General features: G+C 38.5%; 7 protein-coding genes across 7 annotated transcripts; 3 read left to right on the top strand and 4 right to left on the bottom strand. All coding sequences in view use genetic code 12, as the record gives it.

The window, feature by feature from the left end:
* Positions 1-2,023: 2,023 nt before the first annotated feature.
* Positions 2,024-5,662, top strand: YBL053 (Ybl053p; the record flags this gene model as incomplete). Its single annotated transcript, XM_049325315.1, has 1 exon — positions 2,024-5,662. The coding sequence occupies one exon, from the start codon at positions 2,024-2,026 to the stop codon at positions 5,660-5,662; it is 3,639 nt and encodes a 1,212-aa protein (XP_049179089.1).
* Positions 5,663-5,753: 91 nt separating this feature from the next.
* On the bottom strand, positions 5,754-7,394 carry KGF56_003929 (uncharacterized protein; the record flags this gene model as incomplete). The annotated part of the gene is made up of 1 exon (XM_049325314.1): positions 5,754-7,394. The coding sequence occupies one exon, from the start codon at positions 7,392-7,394 to the stop codon at positions 5,754-5,756; it is 1,641 nt and encodes a 546-aa protein (XP_049179088.1).
* A 676-nt stretch (positions 7,395-8,070) lies between these two features.
* Positions 8,071-8,619, top strand: FYV5 (Fyv5p; the record flags this gene model as incomplete). Its single annotated transcript, XM_049325313.1, has 1 exon — positions 8,071-8,619. One exon carries the CDS (start codon positions 8,071-8,073, stop codon positions 8,617-8,619), a length of 549 nt encoding a protein of 182 aa, XP_049179087.1.
* Positions 8,620-8,671: 52 nt separating this feature from the next.
* KGF56_003927 (uncharacterized protein) lies at positions 8,672-10,531 on the bottom strand (the record flags this gene model as incomplete). Its single annotated transcript, XM_049325312.1, has 1 exon — positions 8,672-10,531. The coding sequence occupies one exon, from the start codon at positions 10,529-10,531 to the stop codon at positions 8,672-8,674; it is 1,860 nt and encodes a 619-aa protein (XP_049179086.1).
* A 308-nt stretch (positions 10,532-10,839) lies between these two features.
* ZCF20 (Zcf20p) lies at positions 10,840-15,015 on the bottom strand (the record flags this gene model as incomplete). The annotated part of the gene is made up of 1 exon (XM_049325311.1): positions 10,840-15,015. The coding sequence occupies one exon, from the start codon at positions 15,013-15,015 to the stop codon at positions 10,840-10,842; it is 4,176 nt and encodes a 1,391-aa protein (XP_049179085.1).
* Positions 15,016-16,321: 1,306 nt separating this feature from the next.
* KGF56_003925 (uncharacterized protein) lies at positions 16,322-17,477 on the bottom strand (the record flags this gene model as incomplete). The annotated part of the gene is made up of 3 exons (XM_049325310.1): positions 16,322-16,517; positions 16,703-16,814; positions 17,270-17,477. The coding sequence occupies 3 exons, from the start codon at positions 17,475-17,477 to the stop codon at positions 16,322-16,324; spliced, it is 516 nt and encodes a 171-aa protein (XP_049179084.1).
* Positions 17,478-17,606: 129 nt separating this feature from the next.
* On the top strand, positions 17,607-17,927 carry SMD3 (mRNA splicing protein; the record flags this gene model as incomplete). Its single annotated transcript, XM_049325309.1, has 1 exon — positions 17,607-17,927. The coding sequence occupies one exon, from the start codon at positions 17,607-17,609 to the stop codon at positions 17,925-17,927; it is 321 nt and encodes a 106-aa protein (XP_049179083.1).
* Positions 17,928-17,972: the final 45 nt, after the last annotated feature.

Below are 17,972 nucleotides of genomic sequence, written 5' to 3'. Positions count from 1 at the left end.
ATATACAGTGTATGGTATACAGATGCGACACTATCGAGCAAAGTGAGAAGCGACACTATCGAGCAAAGTGAGAAGCGACACTATCGAGCAAAGCGAGATAGTGGAGCAATACTTTGTAACTTGTTTTATATACTATTACATATAGTATACAGCTATATAGTATACAGCAAAATACAGTATACAGCAAAATACAGTATACAGTAATATAGTAATACAGTAAAGTAATAGAGAAATACAGTAAAGTAATAGAGAAATACGGTAAAGTCATACGGTAAGGTAATAAAGTAGTATAGTAAGATAGTAGTATAGTAGAGTAATACAGTTATATAGTAAGATAGTAAGATAGTAGAGAAATACAGTAGAGTAATAGAGTAATGCAGTAATATAGTAGGGGAATACAGTAGAGTAATAGAGTAATATAATAATATAGTATACAGTGATAATAATATAGTATAGAGTCTATATAATATGGCATACAGTATATATACAGTCTATACAATATATATACACCATATGATGTACAATGTAGTACACAGATAAATACAGTCTACAGATATATATAGTATATGGTATACAGAAAACAGCTCAGCTTTGCAGTTTTCAGTACACTATCGAGCAAAGCAAGATAGTGGAACAACACTTTGTAGCATATCTCGTAATCTGGGATACAGATATATAGTACGCAGTATGTAGTATATAGATAAATATAGTACACAAATATATAGTATACTATATAGTATATGGCATACAAGATACAGTCTAGTCTATAGAGTGTAGATATCTAGAGAAAACACACACGGTGGCAGCTAGTGTGCTCCACTATCGAGCAAAGCGAGAAGCGACACTATCTTGCTTTGCTCGATAGTGGAGCAATACTTTGTAACTTGTTTTATATACTATGACATACTTTTACTAAGGCCCTTTATAAGCAATAACTACAAAGTTTAGTTGAAATACAACATGCGACACTTTGTAGCTATCATAATCTGTAGCAAACTTGTAAGATTCTTGCGATAAAGTTGTAGCAGTACCTAGCAGTAGCCTCTAGTGAGCTTCTAAGCTTCTAAGCTTCTAACAAGCCAAGGTTAAGGGTTGTTCATTTAGCAACCAATTTGGAGGCCAAAAAATCAACTTTTTTTTTACAATGAAAATTGCAACAAACACCAAAGTTGCGATACTATCGAGCGACTCTATCGAGCAAAGCGAGATAGTGGAGCAACACTGATAAGCAGCACTGACTAATGACACTGATAAGCAGCACTGACTAGTGACACTATCGAGCAGCACTGACTAGTGACACTATCGAGCAGAGCGAGATAGTGGAGCACACTGACTAATGACACTGTTTAGCAGCACTGTTTAGCAGTACTGATTAGCAGCACTGATTAATGACACTGTTTAGCAGCACTATTTAGCAGCACTGACTAGTAATACTATCTCATTCTACTCGATAGTGTTGTAACAAGCTACAAAGTGTTATCTACTCTTGTCTCATTTACTCTCATTTCATCTACTACCCACCTCACCTCATTTCAACTTACTTACAACCACCACCTCATTTCCGTCTATTCTACTACATCACTACCATCTACCACCTTTATCTCACTTACTACCTCCAACCTCCCCTAGACACACAGGGGGGTGGGGGGTTGCAGGTTTGCATCGCTACTTGCTGGTGGTTATCATCACGTGACTCCTTGTTGCAAAAAAGTATCAATCTCGATTATTATCACGTGATTAATTGTTTCCAAAAAAAAAAAAGCAATGTATGTCAATTATTTTCCACGTGACTCAAGACGCGTTTTTCTTTTTTTTTTTTTTTTTTTTTTTTTTTTTTCCCAAAACGCGAAACTGAAAAATTTCAATTTCAATCGGAACACTTGCATCAAATAGGGTTGATTATTAAAGGCATATTGGTATTGAATTGAGGCATATTGGCATTGAATTGAGGCATATTGGTTTCAAACAATCTCGGGCACTATACAAGCTAGTTAGTGTTGCTCGATAGTGTCGCACTTTTACAATGAGCAACGTTGCTCAAAGTGACTCGGAAACAGATAATTACTATGATGCAGAATTAGACGACTTTATAGACTACAGCGAAGAGGAAAAAAATGTAATACTTGATAAGAAACAATTGGTTGAGATTGAGAATAATGAGTTGGCCCGTCGTCGCCAACAAGAAGGGGAGCAAGAGGAGCAAGAGGAGCAAGAGGAGGAGGAGCAAGAGGATAGAATACGGACCTTAACAACAACTCTAAAACCGACTGAAACTCAAGCTCAAAAATTGTTGAAAGCTCATATCGCAGTACTAATCTCAGCTTTAGGTGGTATTGACCACACTTTGGATATAGTTCCTCCACTATATAAGCTAGGCCACGACGCTTTGGCGTGTTTGAAAGATATCAAAAGATGGATTAAAGCTGTTGACGAAAAACAAAATAACTATGAGGTCGCTATAGCATGTGCCGAGTGCAAATTAATACAAAATGATCTTATTGTGATCCTATGTCAATGGGAACAACAGATGCAAAACCAGAAAAGAAATTTTCAAAATGACCAAAAGGACCAAAGAAGATTGGGGTTGGGGTTAGGGTTCAGAAATAAAACAATAACCGAGAAAATCATGCTATCGTGCTTGGAAATATTGGTGCTTTTAACATGGCCAATCGAATTTGATGAAAATTTATCGCAGAACCAAAAACTACTATTTGCTGATATCAAGAAGCAACATGTCATTTACAAAAAGCATATCCTCACTTATAATGATGGACAATTATTGAAAGCGGTTATAAGACTAGCACTATCTCCTATTTCAAAGTCAAGAATTGATCGTGAACCAAGAGATAATCAAATCATAAGATTGGTGCTATATTTTGTGAGAAATTTGCTAGCGATTGAACCGCCTGGCTATTCCATATCTTCTAAAACGAGAAGTGCGCGAGTTTCTTCGTCCCAATTGCCCATTGGTGTTTCGTATGATGACATATCGATTAATAACACGCTCAAAGTGTTTAAGAAAAACAAGGTGCTCATGCTACTCCAAACTATATCGGGTTCCATAAACTCGGAATTCGATAGTGACCTATTCAATGAGATATGCCTTGAATGTGTCTATTTGATGATAAAAGGTTTGAAGGCAAAAGACGTGCTCGTTGCAAAACCAACACAGCCAACTGCTGAAGCTAATGCAAATGTCAATGCTTCTACTCCATTGGTGTCCCTCTCAAGTACTGTTGGTCTTGAGTTGCAAGACCTCCTCACAACAGAAGCTAAAAAGAAGCAAACACAAACACAAAACATTGCAACAAGACACGGAAAGTTTGGTACACTACTATCAATAAGATCGCCTTCAGATGCAAATTCGTATGTAGTATCAGGAGAAGAAGCTTTATTCAACACCAACGGAACGATGGAAAAACTTGATAAATCCAAGTCTTGGAAACATCAGAACCATTTTAAGTATGATTCTGATGAGTATATTAAAACTAGTTCACCAGTATACTTAAGTGGTCAAGGGAGGTCAATCTTTTTCCACTTTGTTGAGGAGTTTTTGGCCGGCGGATGCTTTAATAATTTAATTGAAAGTATGAGTTCAAAGTTGACAAGTGCCTCCGAATATTCCTATATTGACGAATTGACCCAGGCTAGTTATTTCTTTACTATCGCATGGTTTTTGAATTACCGAAGAGAACAAATCACTTTGAGTGGTTCAAACAATTTTGATTTCGGGTCAGTAAGAGCTGCCTTGAGCGAAGTCAACTTTATATTAATTATTGCATATTTAAGAGATTCGTATGGTAAAAAGTTATGGAACTCTCTCCATGTTGCCATGATTTGTTTTAGAGAATTGTTACAGATATCACAATCAATATTTGGTAAAAAGAGAAGAAAAGAAAAGGAGAATAACAACAGCGATGATGATGATGATGATGATGATGATGATGAGAATGAGAACTTTCAATATGAAATAGATCGAGAGTTAGCAGAGGGGATAATAAGAAAACTATTTTCGTTTAATGATTTTCTTAATGTCTTGATTCAAGTACCACAAATAGCATACAAACATTCACCTATGTTTCTTGGAGAATCAATTCGCGTCATCACCATTATTCTTAAATCTTTTGAATCATTTTCCAAGGAAAACTTGCAATTGTATGTGCAAACGAAAAGGAGAAGGAGAAAAAGAAGAGATAAAGCACAACAAGAAAACGGCAGAAGAATTAATGAATTGGACAGAGATACTGAGTCTAAGCTACAAACAGCTATTTACGAATCGGACGAAGAATTAATCGAAGAAAACATAAGAGAAGTTATAAAAGAAAGGAAATTGAACTTTCAAATGACTGAAGTGAGGTTTTTCAACCAAGGTATTGTCACCACTTATATCGAATACTTATCGCGGTTTGAGGATTTGACTTATCAAGATATCAAAATGTGTTTAAGCTATTTTCACAAGTTATTTGTTATTAGAAAGGACTATAATGGATTATACAGGTTGGATTTTATGCAGTTGTTGGTGAAATTGAAAAACCATTTACCAAGAGGAAGTTCAATTCGAACAACAGTTGAAGAGTTTATCTATTATTTCATGAAGAAATTCAAAGTTGCCATGGCAAGGTTTCCCAATTGTATTGAGATTTTGTTTCCGAGATTTGAAGACGCGAGGTTTAAGCTTTATTTAACAACGGGAGAATTATACGAACTTGATACTGCTATTTACCCTAGATCAAGCAAACATGATAGCAAAGATATGCCATATCGAGACGAAGGGGAAGAGGAAGGTGATGTGGAAAGTGCCGCTTTTAACGGAGAAGATGATGATGAAGAAGCAATTGCTTTTGAGATAGCTGCAAATCCAAATTCTACAAGACATCACGCATCAGACTTGGACCATCTAGATGAGTTAGAAAACCAATTAAATCAATACCAATCAAGACTGAAGTCGTCATCGTCGTCATCATCATCATTGGAAAAAGGAAAAGCCAAGAAACGGAAACCAAAACATAAAACCTCAAAGGAAGGATCTCCACACAAGACTAGAATAAGAAGAAGCGTGCCAAGGGATTTATTGGAAGATATTCAACCTATAAAGTCTTTGGAATATGTAAACAACTCAGATGATGATTCCGATGATGAGAAAAATGCCCAGTTTTTCGCTAAAGAAGAGAGATTGAGACAATTGTTGAATGAAACTGGATGTATCACTGATTTTCAAAAGTTGGAAGAGTTTAAAAAAGTATGGATGCTGTATTCTAAAACAGGTGGTTCTACCACAGAGATTGCGGTAGCTAATGCTGTGAAGGAAGTGTCTTTATTTGTTGAAGAAGAAGAAGAAGAAGAGGAGGAGGAGGAGGAGGAGGAGGAGGAGGAGAAAAGGCATAGTAACCAGTCTCATATTCTTCAATCTCAAACTGATGAAAGTGAAGAGCACATAGACCATCTTCAATCAAGTAGCGCGTCTGAGTCATCAGATGATGAAAATGAAGCTACAGCTCACTCTTCAAACACTTCAGAGATGGAATCGTTAGACATGTCAAGGGTAAAGCGCTCTAGAATCGAAAGTGACGAAGAAGACGAAGAAAAAGAGGAGAAGGTTGCTGAGCAACTCTATCGTCCCAAAAAGAAAAAACCAACAGTAATTTGTGATGACGAAGATTGAAATCAAAATCATAATCTAATGAATATTTAATGCAGAATATCTACTTCAAACTATTTTTCTTGCTCCCCCCCCCCCCCCCCCCCCCCTCTATCTAATCCACAACGCAATGATCACTCGTATCTTTGTTCAAAATAGCATCTCTAATGGTCATTCCTGATGAAATAAACATTACTGTGAATCCAAACAAGATACACGCGATACTAGGTACTGCTTTTGATAAAATAAACGTTCTTCTTTCTTGTTTGGTGACGCTTGCCCAATCCAATTGTAACCACGATAATTTATAATAACACATTGGCGGTATAATATAAGCCATAAGACTGGCAGAGGTGGCTCCTATCAACTCCAAAATCATACCTAAATTACATGTAAATAAACTAACACTCATCGAACTGAAAACCAATATTGATGTGATTATGAAATGCTGCTTTGTAGATAATTCCAAATCGGAAGCACTTGAAACACCTTCACGTTTCACTTTGCGTGTTAGTAAAATATCCTTAATTACATCTCTTACTACAAATATCTCCAAAGGGAATGTAGTTAACATGTTCAACCCAAAACAAAATCGAGCTACATTAATCCAGTTGTCATTACTTTTGAAGTTATTTAATATATTCCCCTTTGTTAGATTTCCAAAATTAACAAACCCATTGAGACCCATAATCATACAGAATACCATGGAAATTGAACACGAGAAATGAGTAAGTTTAGTGAACTTTGCCAACAGCGGGTTCTTCATAGATTGATATATAAACATGGTATTATGGTGACAAACCAATGCAAATGAAATAACTGAGATTCCTTGAAATATATTGTAGTTGATAAACCATTCATGCTTTGCAATGGTGCCTCTCAAATCAGACGATACATATGGTGCACGAGCAACAGTAAGCACAACAATGACCAACATCCCAAATAGTGCAAATGCCGAGGCCTTGGCTAATTTCGAAATATCTCGGTTCAAACTTAAAGGGTACGATATGCAACATGTGAAAACAACAATAATTGTATTGCGATGAAATAACCATGCCCAGCCGCCACTAGTTACAGATTGAGGTATAAAGGTCTTGAGCACATGAGGGATGGTATCGCCAATGATGACGCAAAAGGCCATACATCCACCATAAGCAAAAGAACTGATTGCCAAAAGCAACACAATCTTCCCTGGCAACCCAAAACAGTACTTGACCGTATCTTGATACGATTTGGCCCGTTGTGCCAATATGGAGTTGCGTACAATAAGACATAAGGTCCAGTCAATCAACATGGTGAGTAGAATCATGACAAGAATCCCACCTAAAAAGCCACTGTTTTTAAAAGCTAAAGGCTGGCCAATTATACCAGCGCCTAGTATCGAGTTTGTCATATTCATAAATGCCATTTTCATGTTTGAAGAGCCAATAATGGTGGTAGAAATGGTGCTGGCTGCTTCTTCTTCTTCGATATCTACTTCATAATCGAGATTATCTAGTGTTTCCAACTCGATTTCTTCCCCTTCGCCTTCACCTATTCTCCCTTCTTCTTCTTCTTCTCCTCCAAAATCAAATTCCTCGCTCGTGTTTAGCTTGCTATATTGTGCCGAACGGGAATTGGTCTTCTTGTCTCGTGGTGGTTCCGGTATTAATGTATTTGCCGATCTAGTATCATCGATATCTTCTTCCGCGGCTTCTTCAGCCTGGGGAATTGCACTATACTGGTTACTTTTCGGTATATATGTTGAAGACGACATTATCTTATTTCACGTATAATCTTAAAGCTACAATCCGTCAGCATGCACCATAAACAAGAGCCTCGAGTCGCTTGTCCAATCCAACTTGTATTCTGGAACTAAAGAAATTATCTCGTTAAGGGGAAATTTTACTTTGAAATTTTTCACCCAGTAACAAGAAATAAAAATCATCAACAAAACCAACAAAGGGGGGAACAACTATGGTAGTAATGGTTTAATATAGAGTAGAGCGACACTATCGAGCAGAGCGACACTATCGAGCAGAGCGACACTATCGAGCAGAGCGAGATAGTGGAGCAACGTTTAGTAGCTTGTTACGATAGCTTGTTACGATAGCTTGTTACAATAGCTTGTTACGATAGCTTGTTACGATAGCTTGTTACGATAGCTTGTTACCATAGCTCGTTACAACACTATCTCGCTCTGCTCGATAGTGTTGCTCTGCTTCATTCTAAGCTCATCTTACAAAAGCCGCCTAAGTTGTGAAAATACCCCCTAAGATCTTAATGTCGCGTTTTTTGCTCATCTCATCTCAAATTTCATGTCGCGACTTTGGTACTCATCTCTCATGGACGAAAGGAGATGAGATGAGATGAGATGACCAACTTTACTTGATCGTTTCTTCTTTACTTGATCGTTTCTTCTTTATCATTGATAAGTTTGAGAGTTGGACGTAATGGCTAGGTTACAAGGAAGCCAGAAGAGGTATACTGACCGGAAAGAAGTTAAAACCGCTGATATTAAACGAGCGCTCACACATAGGGCAAGATTAAGGAAGAATTATTTCAAACTATTGAAAAAGGAAGGGCTAGATGATGATGACAAGGTAAAGGTTGGTGGTGATGACAAGGTAAAGGTTGGTGGTGATGACAAGGTAAATGTTGGTAATGATGACAAGGTAAATGTTGGTAATGATGACAAGGTAAAGGTTGGTAATAACGAGGATGGTACAAATACAATTCTCAAAAAACCCCCGGCAAGCGGTAAAAGCAAGTCAATGAATTTTGCAGAGAGGACGGCTATTGCCAAACAGCGAAAGGCCAAAATGAGACAAGAAAAGCTTGTTCAAGTACAAGAAAAGCTTCAAAATATCAAAGAGCAAGAAAAGATCAAACAGTTGAAGAAACAGCAATTGAAACAAAGGACAAAGTATGGACAACCCGTGATGGGACCAAGGATCAATATGCTACTAGACAAGATCAAACGAGATGACAACTCAAAATGAATATATATTTATCTAATTTCCAATCTACAAATGTATAGCTTGTTTTTTCCCTTTATAATCTAAAACGGTGGAACTTCAAGGAAACATCAAAAATGTATAATGTAGCCAACCTTTTGCAGTACTGTATCCAATTGGTAAACCTCTTGAAAACCCAGGTAAAGCCACGGTAACGTGAGTTTATAGTATCGATTCCTTCGTCATAAACACCCTTGGCACAGTAGTTGGCCATGATTAAAAAAGTCCTTTCTGGCCCAAGATCGGTATGTAAACTTTCATCCAAATTTCGTGTTAAATCATTAGTCTTTAGAATTAACAAGATCATTCTTGGTACGCTGCTTAGTATCTCCATTAGATCCTCCAACACACCAGATTGGCTATCGTTCAACTGTGATTGAATTTCGCTTATTTCCTCGGTTGACCTCTTTTTCTTAATGTTTCTACTATCTAATACAGCATCTGGCGCTCTACCGGTTATTGCACTTATGAAAATCTTAAACTTTTGTTCACCTTCAATCCCAGCCAAGATCTTGGCATATTTTTTCATTTGTGGAATATCGTTATCCAATACAGCTAACCAGAAATGACTGTAATCACGCTTCATCTGTAATGGAATATCCCTATATAGCCCATGGTCGTACAAGATTATTTCAAAGTTGTACCTGCTGTTGTTCTTGTTGTTCTTGTCAACACTCCTTATAGCGAGATTACCCCCATGTGGATCACAGTGCAATGCAACCCCAGGAGTAAAGATCATATCGTTGAAAATATGCGACAAACAAGCACTTACTTTAGAAGGGTCAATGTTATGTTCCTTGAGATACTGTAAATTATCCAACCTTGCCCCGGAAACACACTCCATAATCAAAATCCTCTTCTCGGCTTTAACAATCTTGGGGATCTTCAAAAAAGTCGATTCTTCAAAATGCTCAGCTGTCCGTTGTGAATTCTCAGCTTCCTTTGTGAAATCCAACTCGGTGTATATAGAATTCTGCATCTCGTCGCCTAGCCAGGTCAATGGGTATTCAGGAAATGCTTTGTACATTAAATCAAAAACCATCTTGGTCATTTCAACATCAATCGGCACAAACTCCTTCAAACTTGGATGCTGTAACTTAACTGCCACTTTCTGTCCATTCAGTCTCAATCTGGCAATGTGCACTTGAGCTAAACTTGCCACCCCAATAGGATTAGGGTCAAATTCAATAAAGATATCTTGCAATTTCACACCCATATCGCTTTCAAACATCTTTTCAATCTCTTCAACTGATGAGCGAGGACACCTATCTTGTAAGGGTATCATGGTATCTGTCCATTCTCGAGGTAAAAGATAGGTTAATGCGGTGATATGCTGGCCCAATTTAATATAAATGCCCCCGTTTTTCTCCAATGCTTTCAATGTAATCTCAGCAGCTTTCTTATGCGTTTTGGATAGCTCTTTTTGACGATCTGCAACTGTGTCAAAGGACAGATCTAATACTTCCTTATATAGCGCAAAACAACGAACCATGGCAATGGAAACAACACCAACACGATCAAAGGTTTGCACTGCGTGTTTGAACCTATCATCCGAATAGTATAATATGCTCCCTGCTAGTCCCAAGCCTAGTCCTATATAGAACCGTCTCTTGTACTTGAAATATCGAGCTTTTTGACTTTTAACCGGTTTGGGAGGCAGATACAGCGACGATAATGGCGGCGGCGACGATGACGATAATGGCAGCGGCGGTGAAGACGACGACGACGACGGCGACGACGATTTCAACGTTGAAATAGAATACTTTTTAGTTGCTACAACTACTTGCTGATAAGGTATCTGCTGTCGACATTGCAAACATTTTACCAAATGTGAAATCGGCTTATACGGCCGCGGCTTACAAATGCTACTCACACAGTGACCCAATAGCCTAACCATCTCACCTACTTCATCCACTAACTAGTATCTTACCCTTTGATAACAAGTCATCCCTTTGCTGAAATTTTGCATTTGAGTGAAATTTTTTTGATTAAAATGTGGAGAAATGCTACCATGTGTATATCGGCTTGCGATGAGCTTGGTTCAAAGAGGAAGAAGAGTAGTAGGGGGTGAAAGGTTGAAAGAAGAGTAGTAGGGGGTGAAAGGTTGAAAGAAGAGTAGTAGGAGGTGAGTAGTAGGAGGTGAAAGAAGCAAGGGGAGAGCTTGGTACCAATAGTATCAGCCACATGGGCAAGTATGCTTTTCTATTACTGAAAGAAATCTTCAATATTCTCAGCTTGGCCGTTCAAGTTTCCGAAATTATTGATTTCGACATTCTTTATAGCTCCCATAGCAGTTGTGCCATTATCAGTAGATACATTCCTGCCGAAATGTTCAAACAAATTATCGCTATTCAAAAATTCAAAATCAAAATCACTAAATTGACTTAGCATGTCAAAATGGCTATCAAACATGCCATTGGGATTACCATTGACACTGGGATCAAAGTCAGTTGGAATTCCCATTGGAGGATTACCTCCACTCATAAATACCTCGTCCATCGGTTTTATTGTATCCAGAGCTTCATCAGTCATGGTATGAGGTAGAGGCTGGTGCACTGATTGTTGAGTAGGTAGAGGCTGGTGCCCTGATTGTTGAGTAGGTAAAGGCTGGTGCCCTGATTGTTGAGTAGGTAGAGGCTGGTGCCCTGATTGTTGAGCAAGTAGAGGCTGGTGCCCTGATTGTTGAGCAAGTAGAGGCTGGTGCCCTGATTGTTGAGCAAGTAGAGGCTGGTGCCCTGATTGTTGAGCAAGTAGAGGCTGGTGCCCTGATTGTTGAGCAAGTAGAGGCTGGCGCACTGATTGTTGAGCAAGTAGAGGCTGGTGCACTGATTGTTGAGTAGGCACTGATGGTGTAGTGAATGTTGTGCTTAATGGACTTGACGTATGAGTCTTGTACTCATTACTCATGGACAAAACAGGACAACCGCTTCCAATACTATTATTCATGCTTCCTCCGCTATTATTTCCTCTTAAACTTGATTCAATTTGATTAGGGAACAAACTTGGTCTAAATTGAGTTGCATGATTAAATGGACATCTTTTCTGTTTTTTAGTCACTGGTCCTGGAGATGATACAGATGAAGATACGCTAGATTGTTTATTGGAACTGGTAAATTGCGGTTGCAATGGAGGTGGTGCAAAATTGGAAAACTTAATCCGCACATCATCTTCATCAACATCACCACTAGCATCTTCAACTCCATCATCATCATCATCGTCATCATCTTCTTCTTCTTGCATCGGAGTTGTGATATGGGAAATTGGACATTTTGTAAACTTTTTCCTCGCCATGTTCAGAGGCATTGCAGACATCAGCGCCTGCATCGCAGTAGATGAAAGGGGTAAGTTATTATGAGCGCTTATTGGACAAGTCGCAGTTTGGGGGGTTGTTGAATACAGTGACGGCTGAGAAGGCATGTCTTCATGATTCAATACCGGACAACTTGATGGAATGCCAGTAGGTACACCATTATGAGTGCCGCCGGTACTAAAATTAGGCAACCCAGCATGCAACTTGGCATAGTTGATATTCTTTGTCAATGTCAAGTATAGCTTCCACAATTTAGTCAACTTAGAAACGCGCTCCTTGTTCACCAATACTTTACTTAATGCTGTCACTACTGAATTCACTTCCTGGGTAAATCGATTCATAAACTCCGTTGGTGTAACCATGCCCCATTCAAATGTCATTATTTTATCACAGTTCTGCATTAAGAGACTTGGGGCTTGTGATGATGACTGATGTGACATATTATCCTTCACCCTTAAAATCAAACCAACCACAAATTGAATCAGCCTAGTCAATACCTCTGTAATCACCAGGTAAACATATTGGGAGTGCTCACGATGTTCACCAAAACTCAAATTGTTGAAATGTTGAATCAACTGTCGCAAGCGAAGCAAAATCTCAGGCACTACTAACCCCTGCATTATTGTAGAGTCGGCATTTTCTTCGCTTTGTAACATTATAAGGTATGTCATAAAATACCGCAAGTAACCAAGTATGACCAATATTTCAAATTTCCGAACTTCACTGGTTAGTCTTTGTATGCCAAAATCCTGAATCCAAGTCTGGCATTGCTTAATCAAATTTTCCAATCGGTCAATGGTTAGTCTATTGGAACCCATATTCATTATTCCATGACACAAGGTACAAGATATATTAGCAATCAAATAGTGCACATGCAAAGTAATTACCAAATCATTTTCATTCCTGTTACTAAGGAACTTCAAGTGGTACTGCAACAGATCAACTTGTTCAATTCTCTGATACATTCTCTTGAGTAGATTATCCAAGTATTCAGAGTGCTTCACAAGCGGAACAAAATTTAAAGTAACTAGGTTACTCAACCTAACGATGTTTGTCCAAAGGTAACAAAAATGCAACTTTAAATTATTCTTGCGTTTCCTATGTTGTACTTTAAACTCAACTAGTTCGGGATCTTTCCAAAGCTCCATGGGCAGGGGTTCATCTAGTAGAATATGAAGGAAATTAGTAAAAAACAAAGTAAACGAAGTTTTGGTATCAGATATACTTGAGCCGGGTTTTTTGTAATCATCGATTTTTCGGTTCAACAAACTGATAACAACGGCACAATAAGATAGGGATTTTTCCGTCTCTGGATCGTAACTAGCAAGGAGATCTTGAACCATGGATAATAGATTGGTCTGTTTTGGACCTAATCTAAGTAATGCAACTTCATGGGGGAAAAGTTTCCCAAATTGTACACATAGATCCTCATCAGTGCCGCTTCTAACAATCTGCTTAACTTCATTCAACGATTCCTCTACAATCAAAACCAACATGGATAAGAAAATCCCTGTAGATTTTAGCTGGAACCTAATATCTTCTTCAACTCCCTGAGGCAAATTCAATCCAACTTCGTCATCCAATCCCTTTTTGAGAACAGATTGGATATCGAACTTATAAAATGATAAAATGTTTTTACTTTCAATATTGCTTTTGTAGTAGTATTCTAAAAGGAAATGGATTTGTTGAAACTTTAGTTTACTTTCTCCTCTACCAACTGTCAATAATGCTTCCCATAAGGTGATAAGTTTATTATACACATTCACAGATTTGTTTATGATAAATCTTTGGTCTTTTTTTCCCGACTTGACAAATTGTTGTTGTTGTTGTTGTCGTTGTTGTTGTAATTTATCAGAGTTGGATGGTACATCAAAACGGAGTGTCATTTTGTAAGGGCTTGGGCTTGAAAATTGTAGTTCATCAGTCATAAAGTTAAAATCGCATTCAACAACGGGGCATCTATGACGTTCTGATGTTGTGACCAGTGTCACTTGTTGTCCTGTTTGCAAATCGTCAAAGTTGCGCGATGGAGGCTGTAGTGAATATGTAAAGTCGATTTCGTTGATTCTATAATTTGATTTCTTTTTATCGTTATTGTTATTGTTACTGTCGTTACTGTCGTTGCTGTTGTTGTTGTTGTTGTTGTTGTTGTTGTTGTTGTTGTTGTTGTTTGTTTTCTTTTTCTCAATTGGTTGCTGTTGGTTCTCTTTCAAGATATTCATCTTATACACATGATACATCTTTTGTAAATTGGTGATTCTATACCAAAGTGTGGTTAGCTGCGGATCTAGTTTTATCAAATTTATCCAAGAATAAGTGTCAACATATATAGACTTTGAGGAAGATGTGGAGTTAGGGATTAAATTTATACGATAATCATCGACCACCTCAATTCTATGAGCTGAATAATTTGTTGTCAAAGGACATATCTTATTAAGCACGGTTATATGGGTGCAACCAACTTGAGATGGCACTACTTGATGATGTTTGCCATTAGAAGTTTCTCTAGGTGAAAATTGTTGTAATACAGATAACTGTCGTTTTAAGTCGTCTATCTCATTTCGCTGTGATTGAATAATCTTTTCATTGTTTGCTTTTAGAGTTCTATATTCCTCTGTTTGTAGTATTTTCACAGGAGGCAATAGTTTCAGTTGCAGCGGCAGTAGCTGCTGCTGCTGCTGCTGCTGATTAAGTTGTTGCCGAAGGGTCTCTTCATTTCCATTATTGTTATTGTCGTTTGATGATTTATTAGTTTCTGGAGATGACGCTGAGCCATTTTTTTTATTGGTTTCGGCCCATGGTGGCAAAGCGTATGAACATAAATGGCCCACAAAGTATTTAACACAATTGCTACACGCTGGTCTCTCCTTTGAACAGAATATTTTTCGTTTTGAACACTGTATGCAACTTTTGGGAGTCCTATTTCGATGCCGCTTGGGCTTGTCTAAGGCCTTTGACGTGGTTCTAGATCCTTTAGCACTTGTGGGGCCCTCCTCTTTCACGGCAGCAGATATACGCGGCAAAGTGGTAGTCTCACCAGCTTTAGTTGCGGTAGTTGTAGTTTGCAGCATTCTCAATACTTGCAGCTAACCAAACCAAAAGAAAAGGTTTCCAGTCCAAACCCAAACCCAAACCCAAACGAATTAAAGATCTTTTTTGGAAAACAAGAAATTAAAAACTCAGCTTCTTTCCATTTGGATCTAATCGGCCCCAATAAAGTCTCTAAAAAAAGAGCTCTAAACCCGCCAACAAAAACCTTGGAAAGCACCTCAAGAACCGTCAAGAACCGTCAAAAAATTAAAGCTCGATTAGCCGCCAACTAAAACCTCAATTAGCCGTCAAATAACACCAAAAACGGGACAAAAACGGGACAAAAAACGGGACAAAAAACGTATGATTGTACTTACTCTAAAATACCAATCTCCTGCAATATCTCCGTAACCTCAGAAAGCCCGCCTGTTTCTGTTTTAACCCCCTTTTGAATTTAAATCCTTATGCACCAAAGGTATACCGAATTTAATTTTTCTTTTCTTACTGAAAATGGCGTTCTTTTTTTTTTAGTTTTCCGTGCAATAAGCTAGACAAAGTGATGGGCGAGCTGAAAGAAGTCCAGCAGTGGTGGGTGGGGTAGAAGAGGGAATATGATAAGAGGAGGGAGGGGGGAGGAAGTAACTGTATAAAAGATTACGGGGCAAGTGCTTCAAGGTTTGGATAGAAAATGGCTCTTCGATTTATTAATCACGTGACTAATACTATCGAGATAGTTAGGCAGCATTAAAGGGTACTAGCGAGCGAAGCAGCATTAAAGAGCACTAGCGAGCAAAGCGAGATGGTGTTGTAACAAGCTACTTAGCTACTAAGTATAGCACCACTGTCTCGCTTTGCTCGATAGTGGGCAATTTGGCATGCTTTTATTAAATCCGGGACTCTTTATTCACAAACGGAAATTTACCATATTGCATATTTCCGAGTTTTTTTATCTATTCCATCAATAACTATTGAGCACAACACTATCGAGCACCGCGAGATAGTGTTGTAGAGTAGAGTAATGAGGCTTAAGCAATGAGATAGAGTAGAGTAATGAGGCTAAAGCAATGAGATAGAGTTGATAAGAGCTTGTGTGGTCCACTATCTCGCTTTCCTCGATAGTGTTGTAACACTAATAAACACTAGTAACACTATCGAGCAGAGCGAAATAGTAGCAGCTTTTTGTATTGACAGAACTAAAAAAACGCAATTGCAATTAAGCCTTTTTACTTTTTTGCAGGTTATGAGTTTGGAAACACCGATAATTCCAGCCAATGAGATGCTACACTATCGAGCGACACTATCGAGCGAAGCGAGATAGTGGAGCAAAAAGAGCAGCTTGTTACAACACTATCGAGTGACACTATAGAGCGAAGCGACACTATCGAGCGAAGCGACACTATCGAGCGAAGCGACACTATCGAGCGAAGCGACACTATCGAGCGAAGCGACACTATCGAGCGAAGCGACACTATCGAGCGAAGCGACACTATCGAGCGAAGCGACACTATCAAGCGAAGCGAGATAGTGGAGCAATACCCAGCAGCTTGTTACAACACTATCGAGCGACACTATCGAGCAGAGCGAGATAGTGGAGCAATACCCAACAGCTTGTTACAACACTATCGAGCGACACTATCGAGCAGAGCGAGATAGTGGAGCAATACCCAACAGCTTGTTACAACACTATCGAGCGACACTATCGAGCAGAGCGAGATAGTGGAGCAATACCCGGCAGCTCGCTCTGCTCGATAGTGGAGCAATGCCCGGCAGCTCGCTCTGCTCGATAGTGGAGCAATACCCGGCAGCTCGCTCTGCTCGATAGTGGAGCAATACTCGGCAGCTTGTTACAAGAGTATGTCGCGACACTATCGAGCAGAGCGAGATAGTGTCGCTCGATAGTGTCGCTCAATAGTGTCGCTCAATAGTGTCGCTCAATAGTGTCGCTGCTCTTTGTATGACAATAGTGTCATTTTACATCATGTATATTAGTACACGGGTTTAATTCTTTAGTTTCTTATTAATTATTGTAAACTATATTAAATTATCAAGACTAAACAATTATTATATCCAAATTAATAAAGAATTGTAACATCTTCAAGTGATAGCAGCTACTAAATCAGCTACTCCAAAGTAAATGATAGCAGCTACTAAATCAGCTACTCCAAAGTAAATGATAGCAGCCACCAAATCAGCTACTCCAAAGTAAATGATAGCAGCTACTAAATCAAGTGATAGCAGCTACTTTACAATCTATCCTAGGTACCCACAATGCTGTCCTACATCGATTGTCGCTACCAAGCGTTAAGTGAAAAATCGTCACTTTTGCAAAGTTTCTTCTCAAGGTCCAGTTTCCAAATCTTTGAGCCAAATTGCCTCCTTTTCTCCTTACTGTATTTCCTGCATATCCTGCGTATCCTGCTTCTCCTGCTTCTTTATCACCTGCTTCTTTATCACCTGCTTCTCTTGCTTCTTTATCACCTGCTTCTTTCCAATTAGTTCTCATTTACTAAATTAGCCAATTGGTAGCACCTCAGCTCGTCAATATATATTCGAGTCATTAGCATTCTACAAAATATCATTTGAACTAAACTCTTGCTTCTTTGACAAGTTTTGCCATTATATTTCTTTAACAATGCCACCAGGAATACCCGTACGACTTCTTAACGAAGCCCAGGGGCATGTAGTGTCTATAGAACTACAAAACGGTGATACATACCGTGGGAAACTTTTTGAAAATGAAGATAACATGAACTCGACTTTATTAGACGTATCAATAATAAATGGAAAAGATGGCTCAGTAACACATATGGAACAAGTGTTTATTAGAGGCAGTATGATTCGGTTTATCAGTCTTCCTGATATTTTGAGAAACGCCCCAATGTTCTATATGAAGCCCGGTGATAAGCCAAAGCCACCTATCAGAGGACCACCACTCAAAAAAAAAAAGTACTAATTCATACGTTTTAGGTATATAGAGATATATATATATACACGTAAT

The sequence above is a fragment of the Candida oxycetoniae genome, assembly GCF_023343755.2.
Source record: "Candida oxycetoniae strain CBS 10844 chromosome Unknown scaffold10, whole genome shotgun sequence".
Taxonomy (NCBI): domain Eukaryota; kingdom Fungi; phylum Ascomycota; class Pichiomycetes; order Serinales; family Debaryomycetaceae; genus Lodderomyces; species Lodderomyces oxycetoniae.
This window is presented reverse-complemented; position numbering and strand designations above follow the sequence as displayed.